The sequence below is a fragment of the Lingula anatina genome, chromosome 1 (genome assembly GCF_051362555.1).
Source record: "Lingula anatina isolate TDL-2025a chromosome 1, LinAna3.0, whole genome shotgun sequence".
Classification (NCBI taxonomy): Eukaryota; Metazoa; Brachiopoda; class Lingulata; order Lingulida; family Lingulidae; genus Lingula; species Lingula anatina.
Genome location: NC_141767.1, coordinates 14,608,502 through 14,635,864, shown reverse-complemented (window position 1 = coordinate 14,635,864; position 27,363 = coordinate 14,608,502). Strand labels below are relative to the sequence as shown.

The following is a 27,363-nucleotide window of genomic DNA, read 5'->3' as shown; positions in this document are numbered from 1 at the left end:
CTCACTGTACTCCGTCTTTATTATCGAACAAAGAACGATACCAATCCAACATTGATTAACTATCAGAAAAACACATGACGATGAAGTCATCGTATCGGTAGTTGGTAACAACTCATTAATGGGAGATATCATAAAATGAAAATAAATCTGCAGCTTGACAAGTTAAGACAAAACCCCAATAGCGATACTAATAAGCATACTGTGCATCAAAATGCTGATAATCCGCTTAAAAACGGGGGAGCCGCTGTGTTTGTTTGGAAATGATATCCGTCTGCTGAGATATCATCCCTTCTCTGATATATTCTTAGACTGTCTCTGATTCCGAATGAAAACATCTTTGTTTTCAGGCCAAAGGGGGCCTCCGAAAGATAAATAATACAATAAAGTAACAATAATACAGCCAACTCTTCCAATATCTATATCAAATGAAAAACGTGAAACAGTGCCACGACAAAGACCTTATATTTATAACTTCTCAGTATTCGTTTTCTTTTTTCAATTCTTATACGCCTCTACTAAAGAAGTGTATTTCCAACTCACGACCAAGGTAGTAAAACCTCCGTTAAAGACAAGACAAAGCCATACGTAACTATGTTCTTTTGCAACAAATATACAACAACAGCTGAGAGAAAGCGTCTTACTATGTCAAACACCAACGTGCCTGGATATGTTAGGTGCGTATTTCTCTGGGTACAAAAATTATGCTTTCGACAATACAAAATTGTAATAAACATTTTTGACAAAAAATAACAGCTGTTTCTGTTATATTGTAATTTTTTTTCTCATAATACATGTATCCACCATTCAAACATGAAATATCAGTTGGGAAGTAGCCAGAGAGACTCACACGAAGACGATTCTACACCAAGAGACACATTGATCTGGAAAAACGTTCATCTTCAACTTAGAAGCTGCCATCGTGCCCACAGTTACCAAGTAAAGTTATGTTAATTTGTTTAAGTTTTTCACATTACTCAAATTCTTAATGGTCTGGTTTGGTGAATACAGCACGCAACGAATGTGTAAAAAAAACTACAACAGGAACAAAATACCAGCCAAAAGTAAAACATCATGAAAATAAAGGAAAAGATATGTAGAAATTTGAGACAATGCCCCATTTGCACAAAGTTTGCTGAAAGAAAAGTCAAAACGTAACATTATCGAGATGTGTGCCTGTGCGCATTAAATGCATACTGCTTTTCTGGCTAGACGCTAATAGACATTAAAAATTTAAAAACCATCTAATGCTCGTCACTCTGATTAGATATACACTTCGGGCACTTCGTCTTGGCAATTGAAAATCCCTTTGTAGACAAACTATACAAAATATATTTACTTGACAACATGTCTTTCAATTATTCAAATCTGATTAATGAATAAAACACTTTGTATTCCGATAACATAAGCTTACAAACCATGCTAAAACTAATATGCTTACAAAAAATCCGTAAAACATGACATTATGACATTATGCATAATGAACGTACTAAATCATCCAATAAACGCAATCTGGAATTGCTCAAAAAGCTTTCAAATAAGTTTACTGTGTATCGATATGTTTTCCGTAATGATGCTTTCTGTGGAATGTCCGTGAAACTACTTAAATGACTGCTGTATTTAATAATGTTGCTTGAAATAACAAAAAGTCCATCGGTACTCTACCTCTTGTGCGTTTCCACGGACCCAAAGCCACATTTTACATACGAACGTAAAAATATTTTACATTGAGAATGCATTATTACAAATAACAATGGTACAGAACACATTAAATTGCTTACTCTGTTTTCATTCCCGTTGCTTGTGCTTTTGAATTACAACCGACTCATCAGTTATAGTGACAGTCATTACATAGGACTACATTTATCTGCCTTGTACTCAAAGCCACACGCCCGTTGCATTAGACAAATTATGCAGTTTGGTTCTAATTGCTCAGCGCACATACCTAATCAAAATGTTCTACTTCATTATTCAAAGGTTTGTAATTTCTCCAACCACCGAAAACAGCCCAAAAGCTATACCCTATGCAGTTTATTCAACCAGCCTCTCCATCCCAATCTTGATTACATAACAGTGCCCAATGGGTCAAGTCCCCAGCTTTCTTCAAAACATTCATCTCACTTTTGTGTCCCGTATATCAAGTTACAGTTGAATTGTTGCCAGTTCTATTAAAAACAATGTCAAATGTGCCTTTGCAGTTCATCGATAAGTCACCCAAAATAGCTTTTCTTTATACGCTTTTTTAAAGATCCGTTTCCTCCATCTCCGAATTGACGGAATCATGATGAGCCTTATCTCGTACGAAGCACTGCAGCTCGCAGTCCCCGTTATGCACATCGCCGTTCTCTTTTTCGTCGCTCTTCTCTTCTGGGTCTCCTGCCTCCGTCAGCAACTGACCGTCCCTTATGGGGGATTGTCGTAGCACGGACATCGTGGTGTCACGGGTGGTCGTTGGGCAGCCATTCCGACCAGACAGGTTTGACTGAAGGCATACAAACGGAGGAACTTGCTTGAACTCCTTCCGGAAGTTCTCGTTCATCCATGCGTACAAAAAGGGGTTGTATATGGTCGAGCTCATCGCAATAACATGGGCAATGAAGAAAACGAGCGCCTGGTGGGGCCACGTGTTCGACACAACGTGATACTCGCGAATCAAGTGGAATATGTTCAACGGCATCCAGCAACACACAAAAATGGCGACCATAGCGATCAGCATCCTATTTGTCCTTCGTTTTCTCTTTATTTCCAGCTCCTCGCGCTCACGGGATTTGTGACCGGGCTTCACTCTTGATCTTTCGTGGAGTGCCATGGATACATTGGAATAACAGAATGTTATTATTATACATGGGACAAGGTACTGAAGAATCATGGTGACGACAGTGAACACTTGTCTCGCCGAATCTCTGGGCCATTCTTCGCCGCATTCCAAAGCCTGTATTTTCTCCTCCCATTTCACTTGCTGGTATATGGCTATCGGCATCGATACCGTTATGGCTATCGCCCACACGGCCAAAATGAGTGACAAACACAGCCACACCTTCATCCGCGGCTTAAATGGGTGGACGATAACGAAGTAACGGTCCACTGCAATGGCTATCGACGTTAGGGTGGACACAAACACGCTAACACCGCTGACCATGGGTACGATTTTGCAAATGGCGTCGCCGAATGTCCACGTATTCATGAAATATGACATCGGCGTAAATGGGATTGCCAGCAGACACATAAGGATGTCAGATATGGCCAAGTTACAAATGAATATGTTGGTTATAGTGCGCATATGTCTATTCCTGCTGACCACAAAGACCACTAATGAGTTTCCACTTACCCCTAAAAGGAATATAACGCAGTAAAACAAAATGAATATACTTCTAAGCCAAGGCAGTTTCATGACGTCTACTCCTCGTACTAGTGGCTCCGTGGTCGAGCAGTTATTAACACACGCTAAAGATGTGTTCTCTTCCATTTTCAACGGTGAAATAGGTGTCTGGTCACTGGGGTTCCGTTCAGAAGAGTCCCGGTGCAAATCTTAACTGGACATTCCAAACGGCTTCATCCGTGATCCGTGTCTGAAAGAATAAGATAAAATGGGTTGATAGTCTTTCGAAGCAAAAAAGCGAAAGTGCATACAATCCTCTCGGCTTCCCTTGTCAATGTAAGGCAAGAGCGCCGATTTCTTAATCTATTACGAAGGCGCAGCTCGCTATGTGCTAACCAATCACAGTCTAATTACGCACTGCTCCAGATATCAATGCATCAAAATTCGTTGTCCTAAATGAAACATCTATCAAATAAATAATTAACTACGACGTGTTGCTCTATAATGGGTTGTTCCCAACAGATGAGAGGCAACGCTGAACGCTCGGAGGTTTCTACAACAAAATCCGATTTGTTGCTGAAAAATTACATAAATTATGTAACACTAAAATGAGACTAAATGTTTGTTTCTACATGTTTCCATGCACGCACCAACTACGCGTATCAGTTCTTGGTGTGAAGCGCCATTATTCATGGCCCAGTAAGTGCATCTGATTTTTTTTTAATTCATACAAATGAAATATAGTAATGAGAGAGATTATAAGGTTCAAATGACCAGTGGCTTCAAAATAAAACCAATTAACGAAAATATAATCGTTTTGAACCCCGTTTACCCTAAAACACATTAGCACAACTAAATTACTTAGAAACCCGCTCGCACTTCATTTCACGTGAGCAATTGGAAATGAAAACGTGCAAAAGTGTAGATTTTCACTTTTTCCCGTTAATTCTGTATTTTTAAAAAAGATTGTTCACACACCGTATTGTTTTTCAAGGAATTGTTTGCCAGGTTCAGTGCCACACGACATCAATATATCTCCATGATCCTTTCATATTCTCAGAATCTGTTACTAAGGGTTTCATCTTCGTGTTTCTTCCTCAGATGACAGACATGTAATCACGCTCGATCTCACGTGTGTCTATATAAAACCTTCCTACATTCAGGCATATTTAAGTATCTACAAAAGCTACTTATCGTCAGTTCTAGACAGGTTTGACAGACCTTTGTAGATGCTTGTGCATCACGCCCTGATACGCCTGAATCATCACATAAGGGTCGATACCTGCACGATTCAAAAGGGCGTCAAATGCTTTTCTGCAAACTCCCTGAAGATACGAATGATAGAGGGTAATATGCAGTAGCTGTGCTAAATAACTAATCCTCAGCGATCCCTGTCACGCGCTGCCAACAAATCTTGTCACGCTGTAAACCGTGAAAGCTTAACTACACAGTGCCACTGAATACGTCTAATTGCTAGTAAAAGGGGACGGAATGGTGCTCTCATGGGTACACAAACACAAACACGCACGTGCACGCACACACACACACTCACACACTCACACATTCACACGTACATGACATTAATTATGATATGTTGTTCAGAGAGGTGATCAACTTGAAGCCAAATATAAACCCATCCTTCGTCCATGTACACTTTGGGCTGAAAACCAGGCACGGCTGCCAGGCACGCTGGCACGCTTGTTATTCTGTCATTTTATCGGCAGTGCAGACGACTTATTTGCAGTTTGACGAATGGGAACAGAAAAACATGTATCGTGTTGTCATGAAATATATTTCCATTTGTGGAAAACATCAATTACGCAGTGATTTGCTTCCATGTCAACAAATTGGTTTCCAGTTCTTCTTCATTTCTGGACTTATCATCTTTCACCAGTGACGTAAAGTTTGCGTTTCCGGATTCAACACAAAGTGGTTTATTTGCAATCAGTGACATTTTTCCCCGAAAATAGGTAATTTTCATGAAAAAGCAAACGTATCAGGTTGACTCACAACCACGCCGCTGTTATAGTTTCAGTAGACCTGGTAGTCACTGCCATGTAAAAACCTGTTGAGATTGACTATCAGGGTCTAAGTATAACTTCATTAAGCATTACCTAAGATAAACCTCGACCTCCACCTTTACAATACATTGGTGTCTGCTCAAATACAACTAAATGCGCCTGACACGCTCAGCTAGGTAAGGATAATCTAATCAAATCTAATCTAATCAATCTAATCTAACCTAATCTAATCTAATCTAATCTAAGTAATCAAACGAAGATTACTGAGACGCGCTTCACAAGAGTCAAACAAAAAAATCTATTAGTTAAGTACCTCCGCTCCACCAAAACTCTTAGGGTCGCAAGGCTGTTGACTTCTCAAAGTAAATCCTAGAGTTTATATTAACTTTTTCAACACAACACGTCCAGGGACGTATAAGAACCTTCCAATTCCCTAAGTCTTCTTGAAACAGAACGGTCAAGATGAGACATCGTTCAAGTTGTCGTTTCCTGATCCCCTTCACTGTCGTCTGTACTTCAGCAGCTCACAAAATGAAAGAGAAAAAGCGCTGAATCTAATATCGATTTTACTCACTGTGAGGCAGCATAGATCATCTTTCAGCAAAAAGAGCGAATAGATTTGCTTTATCACTTTTAACCATATAGTCGAGGAGGTTTGATACAATCTAGATCCTTTAATATGCACATGCTCAACGTTTATTGCGAGAGAATGCACGAGACGTATGAGACATGACTGTCCTGTGCGAACTCCTTTCAAAAGACACTTTGGAACTGCAGAAATGGTGTGTACAACATGAGATAACTTCCTAATTTAGCCCCATAGTCCACGATGGACAGCGCACACAGTGCATTTCGACAATTGCTTCTTCCAAATCCTTTGATTGAGGTCGTTAAAAAAACGTAAACGAAAGTTGAATGTACGATCTGTTACCAACGCATGGTGAAGGAGGTGGTCTTTAGTTGTCTGGACGTAAGGTTTCATTGGATCGGAGTAAATTTTCTATCGTTTCCAGACAGTTTAGAATTATGCTTTAATTCGTCCATTACCGATCTAAAAAGTCTTGAATTATTGTGAGATTCGGTATGTGATAATGGGTTCCCTGGCAATTTTCACGCGTAGTTTGTCTTTTGAGAGGTGGTAGGGAAGACAAAGGTGATCAAAACTAGACATTGTGATTCAATGCCGTTAATAGACATATTTCAGATAAGAGGCGGACCTATCCGTATTCATCAAATAAAACGTATTGTGAGCCAGACGAGAAGGCACGATGGGGATTTAAATTATATTAGATGTGCTGCCGATCTTGTAAATTATAGCTTCAGGTCGCAATCCCTTTCTACTTAAAGGAAATATGGAGGAGTGGAGACCACCTGCACCCAGGGTTTCCAAATTACGATGATCTCTTGATGTATCATTTTCTCGCAAAGCTGGAACACGATCTGATCATCAGAGGGTCTCCTGGTACTGGGTCTAAACGCAATGCCATCTCCCAGATAATACAATGTAATGCGACCTCATCACACGGATGCCGCTTGGCTTGTTTGAAAGGTTTCGGAGGACTCGATTAGTCTCGAAGCCACAAGGGTTCGTGGACGCATAATTAATATCTATCACTTTTACCTGAAACCACCGCACTTACACCCGGGAGTGGAAATTGTTTGATGGGGGTCAGAGGGTCAAGTAAGAAAATGATCAACTGCATAAAAACTTTGTCCAAGGGATGAAGGTCAGCGGGAGGAGCAAAGTGATTAAATTCATATTTTTTGGTGAATGCATTGTCTTAATTGAAGTTTAATTTAGCTTCATTTGTGTCTTTTTCAAAAGCCACAGCTACGCATAATATAACAACTGGGTTTTGAATGGCGTGGTAGCCATAAACAAGATTAGTCGGCATATCATATGCATGAGTTCAAAGAGACAGTCGCCATCGTTCTTATAAATTAATTTGGTGTGAATTGATGCTGAAATCACTTTAATTATAAATTACTTTTCTTATCTGCCTGTCAGTTTGAGATATTACCTGGTATTTCTGATGCCACTTTAATAAATATGCAATAGGTGCCAAAAGGAACCATGAATCCCATAACAGACTCAAACACGATGGGCCAAATGTCACAATGCATAAACGACACAAATCTAAATATTTTTAGATTCGCCTAAAAACGGTAACGGCAAAATGGCCCATGACGTTTGATATACAATCTTGACGCATCATTATCTAGAGTAATGATCTGACCGATTTCAATGCTGAATTTTCAGATATAAAATCGATCGAAATATGCATCCAGTGATTACTCACAGCGGCACTGCCATTATGCAATGTTACAAAAAAAAATGAACACAAGTTCGACATTTAATCGAATTGTGAATATGTCACCATCATCAGCAGCTAGCTTTAAATGGAATTTAGCGTTAATACATTACTCTTGAAAGAAGTTAACTTAAGGACAACGTTAACATGTAGTTCCCTTATAACATGTTGCTATCCATTTTCTGTGAAGATCAACTAATATATAAATGAGTACTATAAAAGAAGAATTATGTTAAGAAATATCAGCTTACTTTATATTCATCGTGATAGGACGTAGCTATTATAGGCCTACCTACGAGGGAAAACATGAAACCCTACAACGATCCTAAAAAATAACATCCCTTAAGCCAGAGAAGCTTATGGCATTGTGCATGCCGCAGTTTCAGATTAAGTTCCATACCGGCAACTATGCTAGGCCTACTACATAATCATGTTGACTGCAGTGTATATTCTTAGAAAATTATGGTTAAATATGAAATTTTCACGAATACAAATGAAAGATTTGAGCTGAACCCATTCTCTCTCTCTCTCTCTCTCTCTCTCTCTCTCTCTCTCTCTCTCTCAGATATATATATATATATATCTGTCTCTCTCTCGTCTCAAATTGATTTTTACGTGATTTCGAATAAGCTACATGACATGGGGAAAGTGTAAGATTTCAGTTTTGTAATAATATGGAAAAAGCTTATGTGTGATTTCAATGGCTGCCTGTACCTGCGATTTTTGCAGCATTGTTGGACTATTACCAAACACCGATTTATTCACGTATGAGTTACAGTATAATAGCCAATCAACTAAAATAAGTAAAATTGGGAAATAAACACTAAAAAGCTACATAAAAAGTCAAATAAATACCAGCAAACTCGACCAAACGCCATCATATACTTTAAAGTAGAATGTCTTAAAGAAACAACAATGGGTGTCTATTCATTCATCCCGAAAAACAATATATGACCATATATTTTTGGCTTTCTTTCTGGTTTATATATAACCCTTGGTCGTTTCTGCCAACCCTCATTTGAATATTTATGCTATTTTCCGCGCAGCAATAATACGTCATAGCCTACGTCACGTACATTTTTAGTAAAATACACCATTTGGCGGACTTTTACGAATGGGAGTGTCGGAAAAATAGATCAAGTTAAGGACCACAAATTTGAAAAAGGTGAAGTTATAAAGCGATTTCTTGGCTGACAAAATCATCAATTTGGTTTAGCCTTTGACATGTCGAATTTATTAGAGTCGTATAAGAATCCAGTAGAAGTGTAAGGGGTAAATACCTCATTTGACAAAGATTTTAATAAGTTCTTAACAATTCGACTCACGGAAGTTCTATTCGGTTTCTACATTTACACGCATTAGATCTAGATATGTTTGGTACCCCCCCCCCCCTCCAAAGTTAAGGATGTTATTCAGAGATTATGTTTTGATTGGAAGCATTCTGAGGACGATCTACCTGATATTGTACTTCATCTACTCCACAGCAGGTGGTAAATCAGTTGAATCCTAGTTCAAACTGATATAATGATCCCGTGGAGAACATCATCCAACATAAGCTGTAAAATCATAGACAGAATTAGTTCAAATAATCATGCCTTTCCTGCTCAGTAATTAATATTCCTTAAGCCGTGGTATGTGTTATGATCACATGCTGGTACTTGCAACACGCCATTTTACATAATGATAAACGTCAGCAACTCAAAACAACGCTACAGCGGTGCCAAAAAAGTAACAACAGCATAAAGATGCAATAACAGCATAATATTAATCAGTATGTAACGTTACCAGATTGCATACGAAGCGCATGACCTCAAAATCTGAAGTGAGACTTTGAATAATTCACCGCTTTGAAGCAGAAACCCCTACTTATGAAGCTTGTTTTATGTAAGTTTTATGAAGTGAATTGCAGTGACAGATATATGTATACCGTGACAATAACAACGCTTTAAAACACCGTGTGCTTCACCCATAGTGAACGACATACCTTGTGCATTTTCTTATAATTTATATAGCATCGTGGGAGTTGTTACGCACGCATAGGTCCATTTTTAAACAAGTTAGATTGCAGGAGACCGGCCCTGGCTAAAAAGTCCCATTATAGCTAGTCAAGTAGACCAGCAGCTCGAATTCACAGACGCCCTAAACACTTGTCAAGCAAACCCTACGAGGCTGTCAAACTTACCTTTACGATGTGGATCAGGCCAACCCCACACCTTGTCAAAAAGAAAGTTCTTGTGTTAAAAGTAGAATTACCAACAAGTGTTAATTTCCGACAAAAAACACTCAAATGGACAGATCTCCAATACGCTATTTCCACTTTAACCATGTGCATTAAGCTTGGACAGGATATTGGGTATAGTTTAAAGCACTCTATCATTTTTATCTGCTTCAAGCTGCATGTTATACGTTGATCAAAGTGACGTTTGATGAGGTATGGATTAAAAAATGTGTATTAGTTATGGTATTTGCCCCCCTCCCCCCCCCCCACACACACACACAGTCAAAACCTAAAATCAAGGGCTCTCCACAGTTACCAATACCTTAAATAACCAAGGTGTTATTTCTTAAAACACATTGGCATATCTTTCTTTACATCCCCTTTCCCTTCATTGCTTAAACGTTGTTCAGCACATATGGTTCACCTGTTAATTGGTATTGAACGCTAAGGCATCTAATGTTGGAGAGGATTTTATCGATCTTCTAGGAGATGTATAACTACATCACAATGACAGAAAATGGATACGAAGCCTCAGTTATACTGTGTTATTCAACATGGTATAAGCTGAAGTCAAGCTGATAAAAATACATGTCAATGGATTTGACTTGGGAAACCAATTTGGACTAAAAAGGCATAATACACAAATGTATACTGTCTCTTCTGTTTGAATATTTAATGCAGAAGTGTCCATTAAACTGGGACCAGTGCAGATTCCCTGCGTGATTCAATTGAATGGCTGGGTTTGAAGTTACTTTTGTCGAAACAATAATAACAGTGACATATGGATCCCTTAATAAATGGAAATTAGGTAACGCAAATTCATTTTAAGAATGCAAGGAAATATACTGTATGTGTGAAAGTTGGAAATCCAAAATAACATAAGAATAGAGAAAATGAAAACCGTACAAGTAACCAAGCCACCCATCCCAAAAACACAATTATGTTTTAGCATTAAGCATTACGACAAAGGTAAATGATAACATATTCTTATTGTCAACTTTATATAAAAAATTAATAAAATCAGAGACTAAGTGTTCAATCATTTGCGTTTTTGATGGGTTTGAGTACAGGTTTATTAGTATGATGATGACAGATTAAGACAAGTCTATAAACTTTATTGAAAGGCTCACTAAACCCATTAACATATACAGCTAATATTGAGAGCTACATACTTAACCCTGAAGGAAAAAGGATGTTTCAAGTAAAAATTCATTCAAAAGCCACCCCAATTTTCTAGGTACCTGAATATTCCACTATACATGTAAATGTTTACTTAATGGGGTATTGAAGAAAATGAAAAAACAAGGTATTTGGCCAAAAGCTTGGTAGACTTTCCCCAAACCGCAAGACAACTCCTTATGTCACTGTATTTTTCAGGAAGACGCATAAACCATATGTATTACAGAATCGTGAATAAAGGCTAGCCCAACGGTACTCTTAACCAAAAATGGAGGTCACGTTTGCGCATGGGCTGTAGAAAACTAAGAAGAGTAAGAATTCCTAAATAAAGAATTCCTAAATAATGATTTTTTTTATCTTAAAACTCATTACACAGAAACTACCTGTAAAAGCAAATTCAAGAACCTGAAAAGCCAGTGTTTCGACGTATTAGTTTTAGATGGAACAGAAGATATGGTCATGAAAATAGAACCAAACCCCGCTACCAACAATAGGTTGGTATCTAATTGAATTTGCATGATTGTGGAAGCAGACTAATGGGCCAAGTTCGTCCATTACAACCCATTCTTACGCTGATACAATCGGTACCAGTTGACTTGCAAAAAGCGTTTCCTTGCTGTATATACGTGTTTGGCTTCATAATGAACTATGATACATCTGTACAGGGAATTGATGAGCATCTCAAGGCGCAGGCGACTTCAAACACTTATTGCCTTTCCAGCCTTATTGGCTTTCCAGTGCATATTTTGGAACGGTTCCCGTCTCCATATTATGACGACCTTTTCCATAAAACCGGGAGTGAAGTTGATAATTCAGTGGCTAACATGAATAACAGTCGCGACCTAAAACTTAAGATATTGGATTTTTGCTCATTAACCAAACATTTCCCACATATACATATAATTTAGGTAACTTCGTAGCGGTCTAGTTGACGAAAATTTACAACCATTAAGGCTTCAAAGGTCAACCTAGACAGGGGTTGATCGATATCTTTGTTTTTATAATCACCTTGTTGGCATATTACCCTCAATAAAAACGATCATTATATTTCATTTCATACCCAAATGACCAGATCTAGGATTAAGATCATTTTTGTTGCCAAAAGCAAACTTCGATACTTGAGAGCCAATGTGTGTTTTATTCATTGAGTAAAAGTTAATTAGGGGTTAATAAAAAACCCCATAAATAAAGAGGTCCTTCACTTGCTGTTCGCCTGTTTCCAATGGGTAACAGCAAATTGGCAGGGTTCAGATGATCACACCGACGATGATTAAGCCATGGATTTTTTTCAAGTTCCCGTGCTACAGGCACAAAATCTCACAGTTTACCATCAAAGATAAGTGCCGTTTACATCAGAAAGACGCCAGAACAGACGACAATTTGTCGTAGTTTGTTACCAGACCAATGTGTTGACTACTTTATCCACCTACCCATTGGCTTATTTGTCCATTCAGTCAGTTATATACATTTATTTATTTAAATGTCTATGTCTATTATTTGCAATTGCTGCCAACACGTGGATAGAGGCAATAAAACCAGTTCCACAGCACAGTTTCCTGTCACGATCTGCAGCCTACTTGACTACATTATTATTTTTATTATTATTATTATTATTATTATTATTATTATTATGACAGTAATAGAATATATTTATGGATAGACTTTTAGAGCCATCTATGTGTAATGCTTTCAGACCCGAAGGTCATACAGCCCAATTGGGAAATACGCTGATTCCTATTAGCCTTCCCTGGGCTTTAATAATAAACAGTTATTGACTTAATACAAATTAGTCGTGTAGGGTAATACTTCTAGTGCTACATTGCATTACACCTCAGACCATGGCGTTCAAAAAGTTATGTGCTCGAGATATTACTATGGCCACACGGGTCTCACAGGTGTGTTATTCTATACACGTCCCTCGCGGCCCAATCTATCGTCAACACGTTAACGGACGTGCTGGCAATCGACACCGTTTACCCTTTCAGCTTAGCATTTATTTGATATTCCTTTTAAAGTGCGGTTGTAAACTGTGATGAGAAATATTTGGATATGTGGGCATCGGCGAACATTTACTTAACATACATTTGATATGCTTAAATAATATCATTTGCTGAATTTTCTGTCTAAAAGTCAAGAACACATATACAATGAATACACTTGGTCGATAATTCCAAGAAAAACATTCTCTACTGCGCAATTGCCTGTTAAGATTACATAACCATCAAAGGTTTTAAACACGTACCGCCAAAAACACCCCATATAAGGGTATGTCTTTTCACCGCTGTTAAGGACATCATTTTCACAGATATTATTGTTAAAACGACAAAAAGTTAGCGAGTAATTTCATTAATATCAGACTGTGACTACACATCACTATTGCATCGATTTACACTGCCGCGCGCCAATACTCTTCTCTAATGTGCTCCCAGAAACAGTGTTTCAGAAGATATCTCTTCATCGATTGGTTGATATTTCTGGTTAAAAATACAAGCCGAATAAATAAAATCCATTGAGTTATAAAACATATATTTTGACCATTTGGTCTCCGAAAACAAGCAATGCACACTTAAATGTTATAATTAACATTATGTTCAGGCTTGGCATGATTGGAGATATTGTCCAGAAATTTCAAAGACGCCTGGCGAAACATTCTGGCATCAAGAAAGGAGAACAGACAGATATTTTGGACACATCTATGGTTTGTGAGCTTAACAATTGAAGGAACAGATAAGAATATCCTGAAAATAACTTAAAATACGTGCCCTTTCATTGTCCAGATAGAATGGCGTCGTTTCGGTTCCGTGCAACTTCTGACGCCCAAACCTGATACTGGAAAGCGTAGGTGCAAAGGTCACTGAGACTGTCAATGCAAACTATGTTCTGATGACAGAAATCCATCTGTTTTTTATTTGCCATGGGACTACGAAAGAAAACAAAATTGCAATTCATTAGTAAGGTGATGAATCATACTTAAAATCCCATTTCAGTGGACATACAATGAGTGGAAATTTGTCTTAATGATGAGTAGGGCACTTTACTACAGGGATGATTTTCAAATATCTTTTCTCCCTTTGTATTAATATGGAATAATTTTGTGAATAATTATATTGAGAGTGACTCCGTCCTTTATCCATGCATGTATAAAATTTGAAAAGCCTCGAAGAAGGCCATATACCTGTATTTTGTATTTCCTTCAGACAGACGATTCTGCTTACTTTTATCAAGTAACAACAGCACTAAAAAGCACCATTATCACTGCAGATGATCACTAAGAAATAAAAAAAACATTCCTGGGTTTATATGGTACAAATGCAAGCAGACGCTTGTCTGGCAAACGTAGGAAGGCCAAAAAGTGCATAACAGCGATAGCTTGTTACTAGGCGACTTTAATAAGGATGTTATGCAAATTATTCTAGAATCTCCTACGGTTCTGGGAAGATCCGGGAAACAAAAACAATTAAATATAAAAGTAAATACCATCGTTTAGTCTTATTAAATAAATGTGCGTATTAAATTACCTCACACAAAGCTCTAGAGTTGGGTATAGACATGGATATTTTTTGATATAAGCTTTTGTCATTTATTGCAAAGAAAGAGGACAGAAGCTGAGAATGGAAAATATCGAGTTGGGCGCAAGTGACGTCACGCGAGACTAGAAAAACGCGAAAAACCACGAGAAGCGATAAGATAAATCGGAGCTGTCGTGCAAAAGATTGCTATTCGTAAGAAAGAGACAAACAAAGAAAGAAGAATCTCTTCTTTCAGTTTCTATCCATTCATCAGCCGGACTTGTGACTCCCTGTCCACTACCCCTTGCTTAAAAGCCTTACACTCACGAAAGCCAGATACGATCAATAGTTACGTGATTGCTATATCAAATACCACGTACCATCATTCTCACTGATCAAAATAAAAAGGCACTAAATGTGTACCCCGTACCCCCACCACCTCTGGCAGGCGATGAAGGCTGATGGCAAAAATCGTTTTCTGCAACCGGTCCACACAGGACAGCCCACCCCATCCCACCCCCACATTGCGTCCACCAAACCTTTGTTTCGAAATATTCCCAATTAAAATAACGAATTGGCTTTGTTAATGTATTGGTACTTGTAAGTCACCCACAAATCAAACTCTCTAGGCAGAAACACTCCCTATGCACATACCTGTATATTGCGTGTAGTTCAAGTGTTAATCTGCCCACACGGGCACAATGGTGCTCCTCCGAGATAGGCTAAAGTCTCGATCGCGACTTCGCGTAAATTCAAGCGAGATTTGGAGGGATTTCGAGGAGAAAAGGGTTGGAAGTAAAATCAGAATGGCCACTGTGGTGCGCAGCGGCAAAGAATAAAGATGCCTTCGTAAAAGCAGACAGTTCAAAAGTATAAAGGACCGAGCCGATTTTGTGCTGGTTCTAAGCAAATAAGAACTGGACAGAATGTATTATTTCAAATCGTAGAATAAACATTACGATACTTGAGTTCCCCAGGTAAATTGGGCAGCAAACACACTTCAATAACTTGACTACGTGCCTAAAGAAACAGGTCCATGCAGTATCGAAGCAACCTGTTCAATTAAATCGTCAATGTCAAAACACAAATCACTTTTCTGAGACTGCAAATTGATGGAGCGGTTAATCACCTTTTTAAGCCAACTCCAGCTGTTTTGTTATGACAAATACATCCGAAAACAACACATCAAAAGGGCTGATAGATGCCTGTGATCAACCCAGCAAAAGCTGGTTGCCGGCTTACACGTAACATCTGTTTTAATGAACGTCCACATTGCGAATGCACAAGAACTTTTTGTCACGTTGTCATGTGCACGCAAGATTGCAATCTGACAAATTTTAGGCAACTGGGTTTCACTGGCATTCACCTCCGTGTTCAGTAAGTCACAAATGAAAAAAAAAAAAAAAAAAGACCCCGCTGGAAACGAGATTAATGAAATAACCACTCAGCCCGTCTATCAGATAGGGCGCTAATTCAATCCAATCGCCATTGTTTTCGAGAAAGCATTTATAGGCAGCAAACATTGAGACACAGGGTCATATGCGTTAATAGAAAACCTTCCTTCTTTAAATAGTAGATATATGTCATAGAGACATTTTCAAAGTTTTTTCAACCCAACGTAGGGAGAGAAGTATCGTTTAATCCCCCGATCCAAAAGAGAAAAATATGTGGCCTTATAGGACTGATTTGCGTTGACAGGTCCGTAGCATTTAAGTGATGTTGATTAAATAAGCAAAAGGCGCATCTCAGCAACGACAAAACGACCTTTTCAATAACGTTGACAAGTTCGCTGGCCTCTGCTTCCCCTTTTCTATGAACCTCAGTTTCTCTGTATTCCAAAGAACACTGTACAAAAGCCATACGCATTTTATTGTGCAGATTGAGCCTCATCAACAGTAGCGAAAGGGTGTTTACAGGGTTCCATCATGAGGTTTTGTTTCAGGAAACACATCCTCATCAGGGAATAGTATATGTAACTCTTAGTTTAAAACATGTATGCAACATTAGCTTTTTAAGCCCCGGCGACGGAATAATCCATACATGTAGACAGACTTACCGGCCGTACTATGTTGTTTGGAAAATCACTTAAAGATTCTACGTGCTGTCGAAGAGCAAATCACTACTTTGAAATATTTAGGCAAAATTATTTAAAGATATACAATCTTTAAGTCTACTAAAATTTCCTCATTCTTGTGAAAAAATAAATGAAAATTTTCAAAAAATAACAAATGTGTTGTCACATGAACGTGTCAAGTTTGTTTACGGTATACTGTTAAATACAGTTACATTGGGCTCGTTTCTACTACATTTTCAACACACATTAGCATAACAACAGATATTCTATCTAGTCTCCAACCCAATATAACAGAGGATATATTAACTGCAGTTACACTTAATTAAGGTAAAGAATCACTTATACATGTATAAGTGAGGTATCGCACACCATTTGTACCAGCTTCCCAAAGCTCCTTGTCACAGCTACCTTCGTCAAATATTTGCCTATTTTACCATACCCTGGTCTTTACGTCCGACCGAAATGTGTATCACAGAAACGTTTCTATTTGCTGAAGATTCAATTATTCTTATGTTGGAACTGATGAAAAAGTGTGGTTGTAGAGACCTTGGTCCGTGTCATTACACGTTCAAAACCAGCTTGGCAACATATGAACGTTCAGCGTTTCCAGCTGGCGGCGATTCAACTTTGTAACGTTTGGTACTGTTAGAGATAAAGTACAGCGCATAAGACGCCGACAGAGATGTGTACGAAGAGTTGAAATAACAAGTGGGGATTCTCTTTACACGTTTGGCGATTGGCAGCAAGCCAGAATAAACTTGGCCTGAACACCTGTAACCAACAGGTTTTGAAAAATACTGTTGGCACAGAATGCGGAGACACATTAGGTATACACTGAAGAAAAAAGCAGTAGGCCTACATGTGCATAAATAAGACTAATTGCACGAAAACGAAATTGAGGGACATATGTCATATTCCATCATTAAAAACCCTTGTTAGTTTCTTCGATTTATCATGATATCATAACAATGAACCCCATTCGTCATCAAAAAGTGTTTACGACTTATGACAATTTCATTAAGGCTAGGCATATTAAAAGTATTTTTGTCTTTGTAATAGCCTTGTTATCTTCCAAGTTCACTGCAGTAAGTTGACAGAAATAAAATGGGATAAACTAAGAGTTTGGGAAGGAATGGAGGGGAGGATTTTGAAAAAAAAGAAGAAAAGAAAGATCCTTTTTTCTTATCGACACAGTTTTCATTTATTTGAGTCTTGATCAAGTCGCAATTCCAAGGGATGCAATGTTTTTTGTATATATATTCCTTTCAAGATAAATATTACACATTTCAAAAGTTCCTCCTTTCCATTTCTGATCGTAAAGCATCCTTATAATTTTGGCACACAATTTATCCACCGGCGGATCAGGAATATCAAGAAGATCCATTTATTTTCCCCGACCCCCGTCCGCCTCTTTCAACTCACCAACCCTTATCCGTATATGTGATAACTAAAGCCCATTTGATACGGCTACTCTTGCATGGTCACTTTGTTTTACAATCTATTAAACGAACTTCTCCAGTTTTTTTTTTTTTTTTTTTTTTTTTTTTTTTTTTTTTTGCATCAAGATAAAAAGTTATGATAATGTCGACAGTAACAATAATATCAGTAAAGACGGGCGTTTTCATGTAGAACAACATCGTGTCTGATTCCACGTGGTACGCTCCTTTGGTGTGACATATACTGACATAAAGAGTAACATGTTGAAAATAGAAAAACGTTTCTACAGAGACTAAACACGTTGTTCTGCACGACGACTTTTCTTTCTTTTTTTTTTAAATTTTTTGCCACACCTCATATCTTATGGTACAAAAACACATTTCGCCTCTTTGGAAAGATATACTTTGTATAATCATTAATTGCACAGAAATTATCTTTTTCACTGGAAAAGTAACATATTGAAATAATGCATTTGGCCAAAAACCGGGAGGATGACAAAATAAAGGGTCTTTGCAGTTTACAAATTGGTTGGTAATGGGTCGTCTAACAATATCTGAGTATTATCCTCAGAACATTTAACCAGTTAATAGATTGAAGAGAATCCTCGCAAGTTTTGACATTTGGTTTCAGTCAAGTCAGACTATCAAGACATCTTAGATGAGCTCGTCCATCACTGTAAGCCAACAAAGATCGTCCAAATCAATTTCGCTGGGAAGAATGACATTTTATATTACTCTTGAAGTGGTATACATATTGGCACACAAAAGGGGTGGGTTTCTCAAACAAGTAGCATTCGCCAAGAGGAAAAAATATGACACAGTAACGATTTTTAAAACACTGACTGATGCTGAAAGCGCTGTCTTATGAAAATTTTGGGACAGAATCTAGTTTATTTTTACGCCTTGTGTTTCCCCTAGATACCGTTACACCTGTCCTATCTTGTCAACATCCACCCCTCTTATCATTATTTTTTTAATTTCTTTCATCTTATCCTCCAATTCCCTAATATTGTTTTGTGTAAGAGTCATTACTTCAGTCAAGAGATGGTTGGTACAATTATATGAATTAGTGCTGGATTTAATTAGCACTTCAAATGATCAACTTACGGCGTCCCTTATATATAAGAGTACATGGTAAGTAATTTATCATCACACAGAAGCTGCTGCATTGTGTATCGCTATTGACATTTTAGAATCCACGCCTTCGTTTAATTCAGTTTTCTGCTGATTAATATATAGGTAATGTGATACGTTGGCTTTCCATGATATACTTGACTGTTTTCCTGTGACGTTAATGTATGTATACATGTAGTAGGTTTCAACGTATCATGTATAAAGTGTAATATAAAATTAAAACAATCCTCAGTAAAAGTACGGGGGGAAACAAAGGTTATGTATAAATCGGCAAAAAATAAAAGAAAAATAAAAGAAAAAATCGGACACCCACCCCCATTGCTAACAATCTGGGCAATGTTTAAATAATTGAAAAGATACGTATGGACAAGTTAGCCTTCTAAAGCTCCCTAGGGTATGAAGACATCGCACTTTGATACCTTGTACTAACGGTTTACCAATTTTGTTCATAATATTCAAATTTAACATAGAGATAGCCTTTACAAAACAATAAATTATTGTCTCACAATTTTCCTTTTTATCAAGATTAGCAAAATAGCTTCTTTCATTACTCATAGTTTTTCTCTTTTATCTTACTCTTATCGAAAGAGAGATATTATGCGACGTTTTCAATGTGTCTTCTGTTGAATTTGAAATAGATACATAAGAGTGTGTATACAGGGTATCACACCCAGGCCTTATGAACGTATGATGCATTTACTAACACTACCCGCAAATCTTTTGCCACTTACACCCATATTAACCATATAACCCACAAATTGACCAGCACTACCAGAGCAGATAAATGTTAGTGATAGGTATCGCTTTGTTGGTGCTAAATAATCGTACGATGTGTTGGTTAATCCATGGGTTTTGTGGTTAATATGGGCGTTAGTGCTAAAAGATCTGCGGGTAGTGTTAGTAAACGCCTCATCCGTTTAAAGGCCTGACACCATGAGGACAAATTAAATTGAAATATAAAAAGAAGTGCACGTAATCGAATGCATTAATTTGTAAACAATAATTATAATATATGAGTTACAATGTACAAAAAAAGGATAATTAACGCTTTTCGTCGGTTCAAATATCTTTCAAAACATTTTTATTGACATCGTAATTAATGTGCACGGCCATGCAGGTCACGCATTTACCAGCAAACAACCGCACATCAAAAGAAACAAAATAAATACATAACTAAATACATAAATAAATAATAAGGCAAGGTGTAATACAGATGCCATAATACACGAAAACAACGGGTTGCAAAATCGAATATATTCCAGTTACACAGGTATAACAATACAGTGCGATACACTTTGAAATTCAGAAGACAAATAATGAGGTTCTACATAATGATTCTATTATTTATGTCATTTCATCCATTTTGCTAAGTAAAAATATTTTGCTGATGTTTTTCGGTATCCATTTGCTGTTACTGTTAAATCTCATATGTATGTTCCCAAAGTAGTTTCAGATTATAAAAGGATAAACGTTCCCTGAACATTTTTTATGGCAGCTCACTTTACGTGTACTAATACGATGGATACACGAAAGTGATTCAGCCTTTCTTACATAATTTGTTAGATTTTGGTTTCTTTCGTATTGTCTTCGTGAGGCGATAAAATCCCGACGACACCGATGATCACAAAACAAATATCTCACGATTTGACAAGATGCCTTAGGCAGGTAAAAATGAACATACAAATTCAACAAGAAAATGAACCTTTGCAAAGTTTTTTCATCGCCCACGAAGCTTATGCCAAAGCCTGAGAAGTTCCACCAAAGGTCACGAGATGACAAGAATGGCACGATGATCTTTTTAAAATCAGAGCGGAGTTTGAACACTTTTTATATCGTTTGTTCTGTTGATGTGAATTTCGGGACAGGCTGACACCTGTATAAAGCTATTACATAGTACAAAATGATTAACACTCAGTTAAACATCAATGACCAAAGTTTTGGACAGGATCGAAAGCTCTGAGGTAGGCTTCAGAAAACGTGTGCGCAAATCAGATATTTTTACTTTTATAATTACTATTCCATCTACTCTTTCATTTTTGAAATCTGTTCCATCATAAATTCAATAAACATGCATGTTGCTGTCTTATCTGCAAATAATTCATTGAAAGGCGTGTCTCTATCTAGGTTTTCCTTGGTATTTATATTATCAATAAGTAATCTAAATGTTTCAAGGCACGAGAATTCGGATGAGTCCAACACGTCAAACGCCGTGTTTAAAAAAAAAAGAAGCAAAAATCTGATACTTCACAGAAAAAGACCTAGCGAATACACAGCTCGGAGCTGGCTGAACGAACAGTTCGCGTGATTTTCTTTTCCTGTATTTTCTACCATATACTTATTAGAGATTCTTTCAACAACAGCTAAAATCAAAGTGACTACCACGATGTTTCAGTGCCTCAAAAGACACCTTCATCAGGGAATAAGGCTATAGCTTTTTTAGTGGGCTTTACCTCAGTTAGTCACCCACTCCTATGTTCCTTCCGTAGAAATGGCAAGCAGAGGTAAAGGGGAGAGATGCTCTACCAGTTCTGTTAAAACTTGTTCCTTTGAATTTGATTTTTATGTGCATAACCTCCAAAATTATTCTGTATTTATCGTAACATTGTGTGATGAAATTCATTGCCATATTACCATATGCTATATTAACAGCGGGCTTTGACCTTACCACGACCGCTGAAATCACGAAACTCTAGGTCGTTTTCTATGCTTCCGTAATACTTTCTTGCTTACACACCAAACCAGCAAATTTTAACTAAACGTGAAATCGCGACCGTTTGGAGAACGATTCTGGTATACTTTTGCCATCGATCGCAGGGCTATGCCCTGCGGTTGCATGGACTTTTGCGAGGGTTTTGGGCAGTAACTTAAAAAAACTCTAGGCGGAAGAGGAAGGGTGATGAAGACAAGGAGAAATGTGAGACTATTTGGACACCAGCTAGCATCCTCGGGCGGGGCGACCAATGGTAAGAGCAAGCCAAAATTCGTTCTCCAAGCGGTCGCAAGCCCGGTTTAACGGGACTATAGACACATCAATGAAAGATGTGTTTGCGTGAAATAGAAGACACAACTTCCCTTGTGACCATGGCCATATAATATATTTGATGTATCTTATATGTAAAGCACATGGTACCATTTGCCGAGTAAAGAGATTATATGTCAAACCTGGCGACGACCTGTTTCACGTACCTTGTGCTATCGCCCCTTGTTCCAGCGTATTTGACGGTAATACGATTCTGTGTTTGGCATTAGATACACATGCCTAGCAAATATTTCAAAACGGAAATTCTTCTATTTCACACAAAAAACAAACAAGAGGAATCAAAGGGGAAATGATCAGCTGTGATACACGGCAAATGCCAGAAGCGCATCCATTGCCAATGCATAAATGCTAAGTTTATTTTATAAACAGCATTAGCAAAAAAAAAAAAAAAAAAAAAAAAAAAAAAAAAAAAGGCTGAAAGAAGCAACCCGCATAATCTTATTACCTGTATAACGGCAATATAAAATCTGCACGCAATTTGTTAACCCTTTAACCTGTTTAATTTTCTGGCCAGCCAGCATTACTGAAATACGATCAAATGGTTAAATGCTTTTTAAATCAACAAGTACCTTAAGCATACCTAGGCAATCTAGCTGCCAACAACATAAGCAGATGATTGTTTTCAAAGCATGTTGGTCGAAATGGGTTTCTGAAATGATAACGCGTGTATAAAATTCACAGTAAAACTCTCATCATATCAGTATACGTTTAGACCTGGCAAACAATTATGGAAATAATGATACCAATGCAAAGTGTGTCACGAAAACCATCACTCCTGTTTGACAGAATATTGGCAATTTGATCATAAATGCCCTCAAAATTCCCGGCGGGTTGAAAAAAGAGATTGATACAGAATCGAAAGTATTTTTCCACCTAATTTCATTTAGAAGCAGTGTTAATTATAACCTTAAGTAGATCTTTCGTTCGTGTTTCAATTTCTATGGATGTCAGTGCTGCATGACAGACAGCTACTCTAATTAGCACTTTCTTTAAAAGGTCGTGACGCATTACTCAAAGAAAGAATAAGACAGTGAGGCACTGACGTAAAATAATTAGAAATTGCCGCAGTGGGATTTAATGTAGCTTTTGACAACTGTGGCCAATAATAACCTGTGTAAAAAAACTACCTAGAACCACGTGTGAAATGGCTTCCAGGATGGTTTCACATTAAGGACAACATTTAAGAAGGAAATAAGCAAAAAGACGAATCCTCCGGTCAGAACATTTTACACAACAGTATTGCACAATCAAAGCTTTCTCAATTATTCTTTATCCACAGATAAGAGAATAAAAGTAGATATAGTAAAGAAGCTTGTGGTAAATTGTACGAAAAGCTTAGTGCTTTAAAAGTTATATATATATCAATACACTTACATGTGTATCAGTAATCCAGCGCTTTACCGCGAATCTTACCAAAAGTGAACCGGGCTGTATATGATATTTTGTCGACTGCACCAATCGAGATGAAAGGAAATCCTTTTCCTTTGAAATCTGTTTAATGCAATGAAATCTATATTGTGGAGAGGAAATGCAAAGAATGGCTTGGTGTAAGTTGACTACAGGCTTTAATCGCAGCCATGATGGCAAACACACTCTCTCCCGAGTTGGTCATGGAATGCTCCATAATGCTGCTCTGGATACGCCGCACATTTAGAACACAACAACAGGATAAAATGACACCAGAATTATGCATGTTTTTTACGATTCGCTTCAATGATTTGTCGTTGATTGCAAGTTTTTTTTTTATTTCATATATTCTTTTCGCAAATTAGGCCTGTTCATATGAAAAGGTTAAGCTTGGCTGCTTTTGCTGGTAATTACACTGGCTACATTGCAGCTTGTATCCCAACCATCTCTCTCTCTCTCTCTCTCTCTCTCTCTGGCATATGTGGTTTTGCTGGGTTTACGACATTAATATTGCCGTGTTGTCATTTTATCAATGTTGCGTTATAAATGTAGAATACTAGGCTTGAATATCAAGCTCTTTCAAATATAAAACTACAATTTTATCACGTTGTTTATAGACCTGCATTCACGCCAACGCTACATACATCTTTTGCACCTTCTTCACACAGACAGTGGTAATTATCTCAATGACAATGGGCCAGTCCAATATATGTCTTTTTGTTAATGCCTTTCATTCAAAAACGTCTTTTTCGAGGAAGCAACACTAGCATTCATACTATCTATTATTCAACGTCAGTGCATTCTACATGCAGTGTCATGAATACACCGGTGTCTTTCATCTAGAAGTATGCCCATTATGATTTTTTCTGCTGCATATATGTCGTGCCAGTAGAAGAGGCGCCGTCTCTTTCATAATGCGTTATTATTAGTGAAACGTTTGACTAGGTAATATCGACATTCTAACTATTGAATTGGCAGTATGTACTTCCTAGCTTAGATATTAAACCTGACAGATCTGTCTGCCTATACATGTGTACAATGCGAATTCGACCGTATGTGCATAAGCTGCCGTGCACCGAGCAAATGGATATCAGTTGAGATAGACCAGCCGCGCTTATTGAATAGTGCACATTTGACTGACATCTTTAAAGAGGCTATATCAGTTACAGTCAGAGATTTAGGAGATTAATATTTTAGTAGACGCAGGTTCACACAATCATTCAAACATATGCCACGAACTACGGACAAAATTTGAATTGGAATCCAATGCTTGGCTTGTCAACATACTACATTTCAAGGCGTGATATCTCTACATCAGAACTAGATCTTACCAAGCATTGATGTAAATTTTGCGGCGTTCACTCAATCCAGTACTTACGTCAAGGTTGCAAAATATTTGGTCATATTCAACAGTTAGATGCCTCTAACATAAACAATTGTTCCTTGACCTTAACAACGATTGGAACCGACCCAATTCTCTATAGACGACTCCATTATGTGGACGTGATCTCACAGCTAATCAGACTCGTTCGATACAGAGATACAGTTTCTTACTTACAGGCGCTGTTCTAGGCCACTAGATACCACTTCTTGCGCTCTGGTGCCTCTTCGTGCCATTCTAAAACCGTCTTCTCCAAGAGCAATGAACAACCACCTGTTAACGAGAGCACGTTCAATTAGATATCGAGTCAGCAATGAGCCCGCCTCAATGAATTCCGACTTAGGAACGAATAAGCATATGTTGCTCTGTGCTATTTATAAATACAGGCCATTAACTCACACATATATTCCTGTGGCTGGGTAAATCAATGACAAACCGTTCGAAACGTCGTTTGTAAATGGTGCATTTGCCTACATTGTATACGCGACTACGTTCCTGCAAACATATTGAACAGAACCTTCAAATCGCATTCATGCTATCAAATAAATATTAGATAACATAAAATATATATCAGAGTTATATCTATTTCGGTTCGTTAAAAACCGTGAAAAGATTAAAAGCCTTACCTTTGCGTCACCACTACACCGTCTGTAATTAGGTCTTGGCAGGTTCGATAGGTTACGTTTGAGCCTGCTAATGTTATTCGTGGGTTTAACCTTCTCAAAGCAATCCCCAATATTGGTCCAGATGCTTTCAGATGTGATTGATGCGTCGAGCTAAATTAAATAGCTACACGACACGCTGTTCTCGTTCTCTGATCCAGTCGGGAAAAGAAGACTGGAGAAAGAGAAAATGCTTGTTATCTGTGCTGATGCTGCCAAGGGAACTGGTCGCTGTGCATACATACTATTGAGTGACTTCTTTCCATCGCTGTAACACTAGATCTACTGCGTCACGGTTTTGCCAAATAATAGAAACCTAATTTCTGTTTTCCAATCATTTCTGTCACTGAAATTGCCGCAGCGAGAATGCTTTCAGCGGTGCTGTCATCTGATACTGCAGTGATGTGACCGGCAATAAGTACCTAGTCCGTGGAAATGTATTGAAGAGACAGCTGTGCGTGGGTTGGATGGTAGTGCTCTGTGAGGGTGAGGAGGGGATCAATTGTTAGCATCACGCAGACTTCAAATAGTTCTTTCTTCTTCTCAGCACTGGCTCCCCTACTGCCAAAGAGTTATTTAATAACGGTTGCCTCACGACTGTTGAGGGTTCATTAGGGGGCAGTTGAATTATTTCAGTAGGCTTTTTCTTCTATCCTTTACGCTTGCCGGTGTGGAATAGGTATATCTCGACTCAGTCTCTTATGTAAGGTTTTGTTTTCCTTCCGATGAACAGTTCGCAGAAATCAGTTCAGTATGTTTTCCATCAAAGTTCCTGGTAAAATTGCTGGCATTTAGAAAAACAATAATGTGTTGGTAAACCACTATCAAGTTAATTTATTTAAGTATACTAATAGGTAAAATCTAAATTGGTTTCAATGTATGTTCAAGACAATCATAGTAACTGCCGATATTCCATTTCACATACATGCAGTGTTCTGTATACAAGCACTTATGCCTCTTGATTTGATTTTTTGTGATATATGTGATCTTTAACTGAATTCTTTTCATATAGCGCCATATGTTTTAGAGATTCTATTACCTATAGCTAATATTCCAATATCCAGATATTGTCCTCCATCTACATATAAATCTACTTGACTCTAGTTACCCTTCAGCCCATTGATCAAACACCTTTCCAAGAGACTTAGCTTTAAATCAGATGTATATACATTACCTTTCTCCCATATTTCTGCTGTGTCAAAATTCTATTCCATGGTCTAAAATGTCCATGTCGTGTGTGAATCAATTTCCCTATCCTTGCAATATTTGAAAAGTACAGATTCTGCTGCTTGGGCTCGTGATAAAATCAGTTCCCATTTTTCTTTTGGAAATGTATCCTGAATATGGTCCCGCGTGTTGGCTTCACACCTCACGTGTCTAAGCTGCGTGTCAACAGTACAAGCCCGTTTTGCAACTATATAAGCACGTACCGTAGGTGATACTAGTACTGTGCATGTTGTGCACCCTCTGTCCACCCAAACTGTATCCGTTTCCTTTATATCCTGCTATTTGTTGGCTTTATTTGTAATTACATATGTGCAACCTACTGTGGCAGTTTCCAGGCCTCTAATCCTAAGCATAGATAATAACCAACTCGATCTTGTTACCACGTAGTTCGCATCGTTCTAAGCCACTTTGAAGCCTCATTAACAAAGACTGGTTTCCCCTTATGGT

General features: G+C 37.9%; 1 protein-coding gene across 5 annotated transcripts; it reads right to left on the bottom strand.

Moving 5' to 3' along the window:
- Position 1: 1 nt before the first annotated feature.
- LOC106179822 (prolactin-releasing peptide receptor) lies at positions 2–27,363 on the bottom strand. 5 transcript variants are annotated; one of them, XR_015331829.1, is made up of 5 exons: positions 26,864–27,363; positions 25,654–26,473; positions 25,205–25,300; positions 14,222–14,314; positions 13,556–13,966 (listed from the first exon to the last, which is right to left on the bottom strand). XR_015331829.1 is itself a non-coding variant. In XM_013563599.2 (4 exons), the coding sequence occupies exon 4, from the start codon at positions 3,461–3,463 to the stop codon at positions 2,240–2,242; it is 1,224 nt and encodes a 407-aa protein (XP_013419053.1). In that variant the 5' UTR covers positions 3,464–3,566; positions 25,205–25,300; positions 25,654–26,473; positions 26,864–27,309; the 3' UTR covers positions 2–2,239. The 5 variants fall into 5 exon arrangements, 4 of the variants coding, with proteins under 4 accessions (XP_013419053.1, XP_013419052.1, XP_013419055.1 ...); XM_013563599.2 differs by lacking the exons at positions 13,556–13,966; positions 14,222–14,314 and adding an exon at positions 2–3,566 and having other exon boundaries at positions 26,864–27,309; XM_013563598.2 differs by lacking the exons at positions 13,556–13,966; positions 14,222–14,314 and adding an exon at positions 2–3,566 and having other exon boundaries at positions 25,654–26,461; positions 26,864–27,309.

What these genes read in the sequence shown, in the direction of transcription:
- LOC106179822 (XM_013563599.2), bottom strand. Translation starts at nt 3,463, where the DNA reads ATGGAAGAGAACACATCTTTAGCGTGTGTTAATAACTGCTCGACCACG.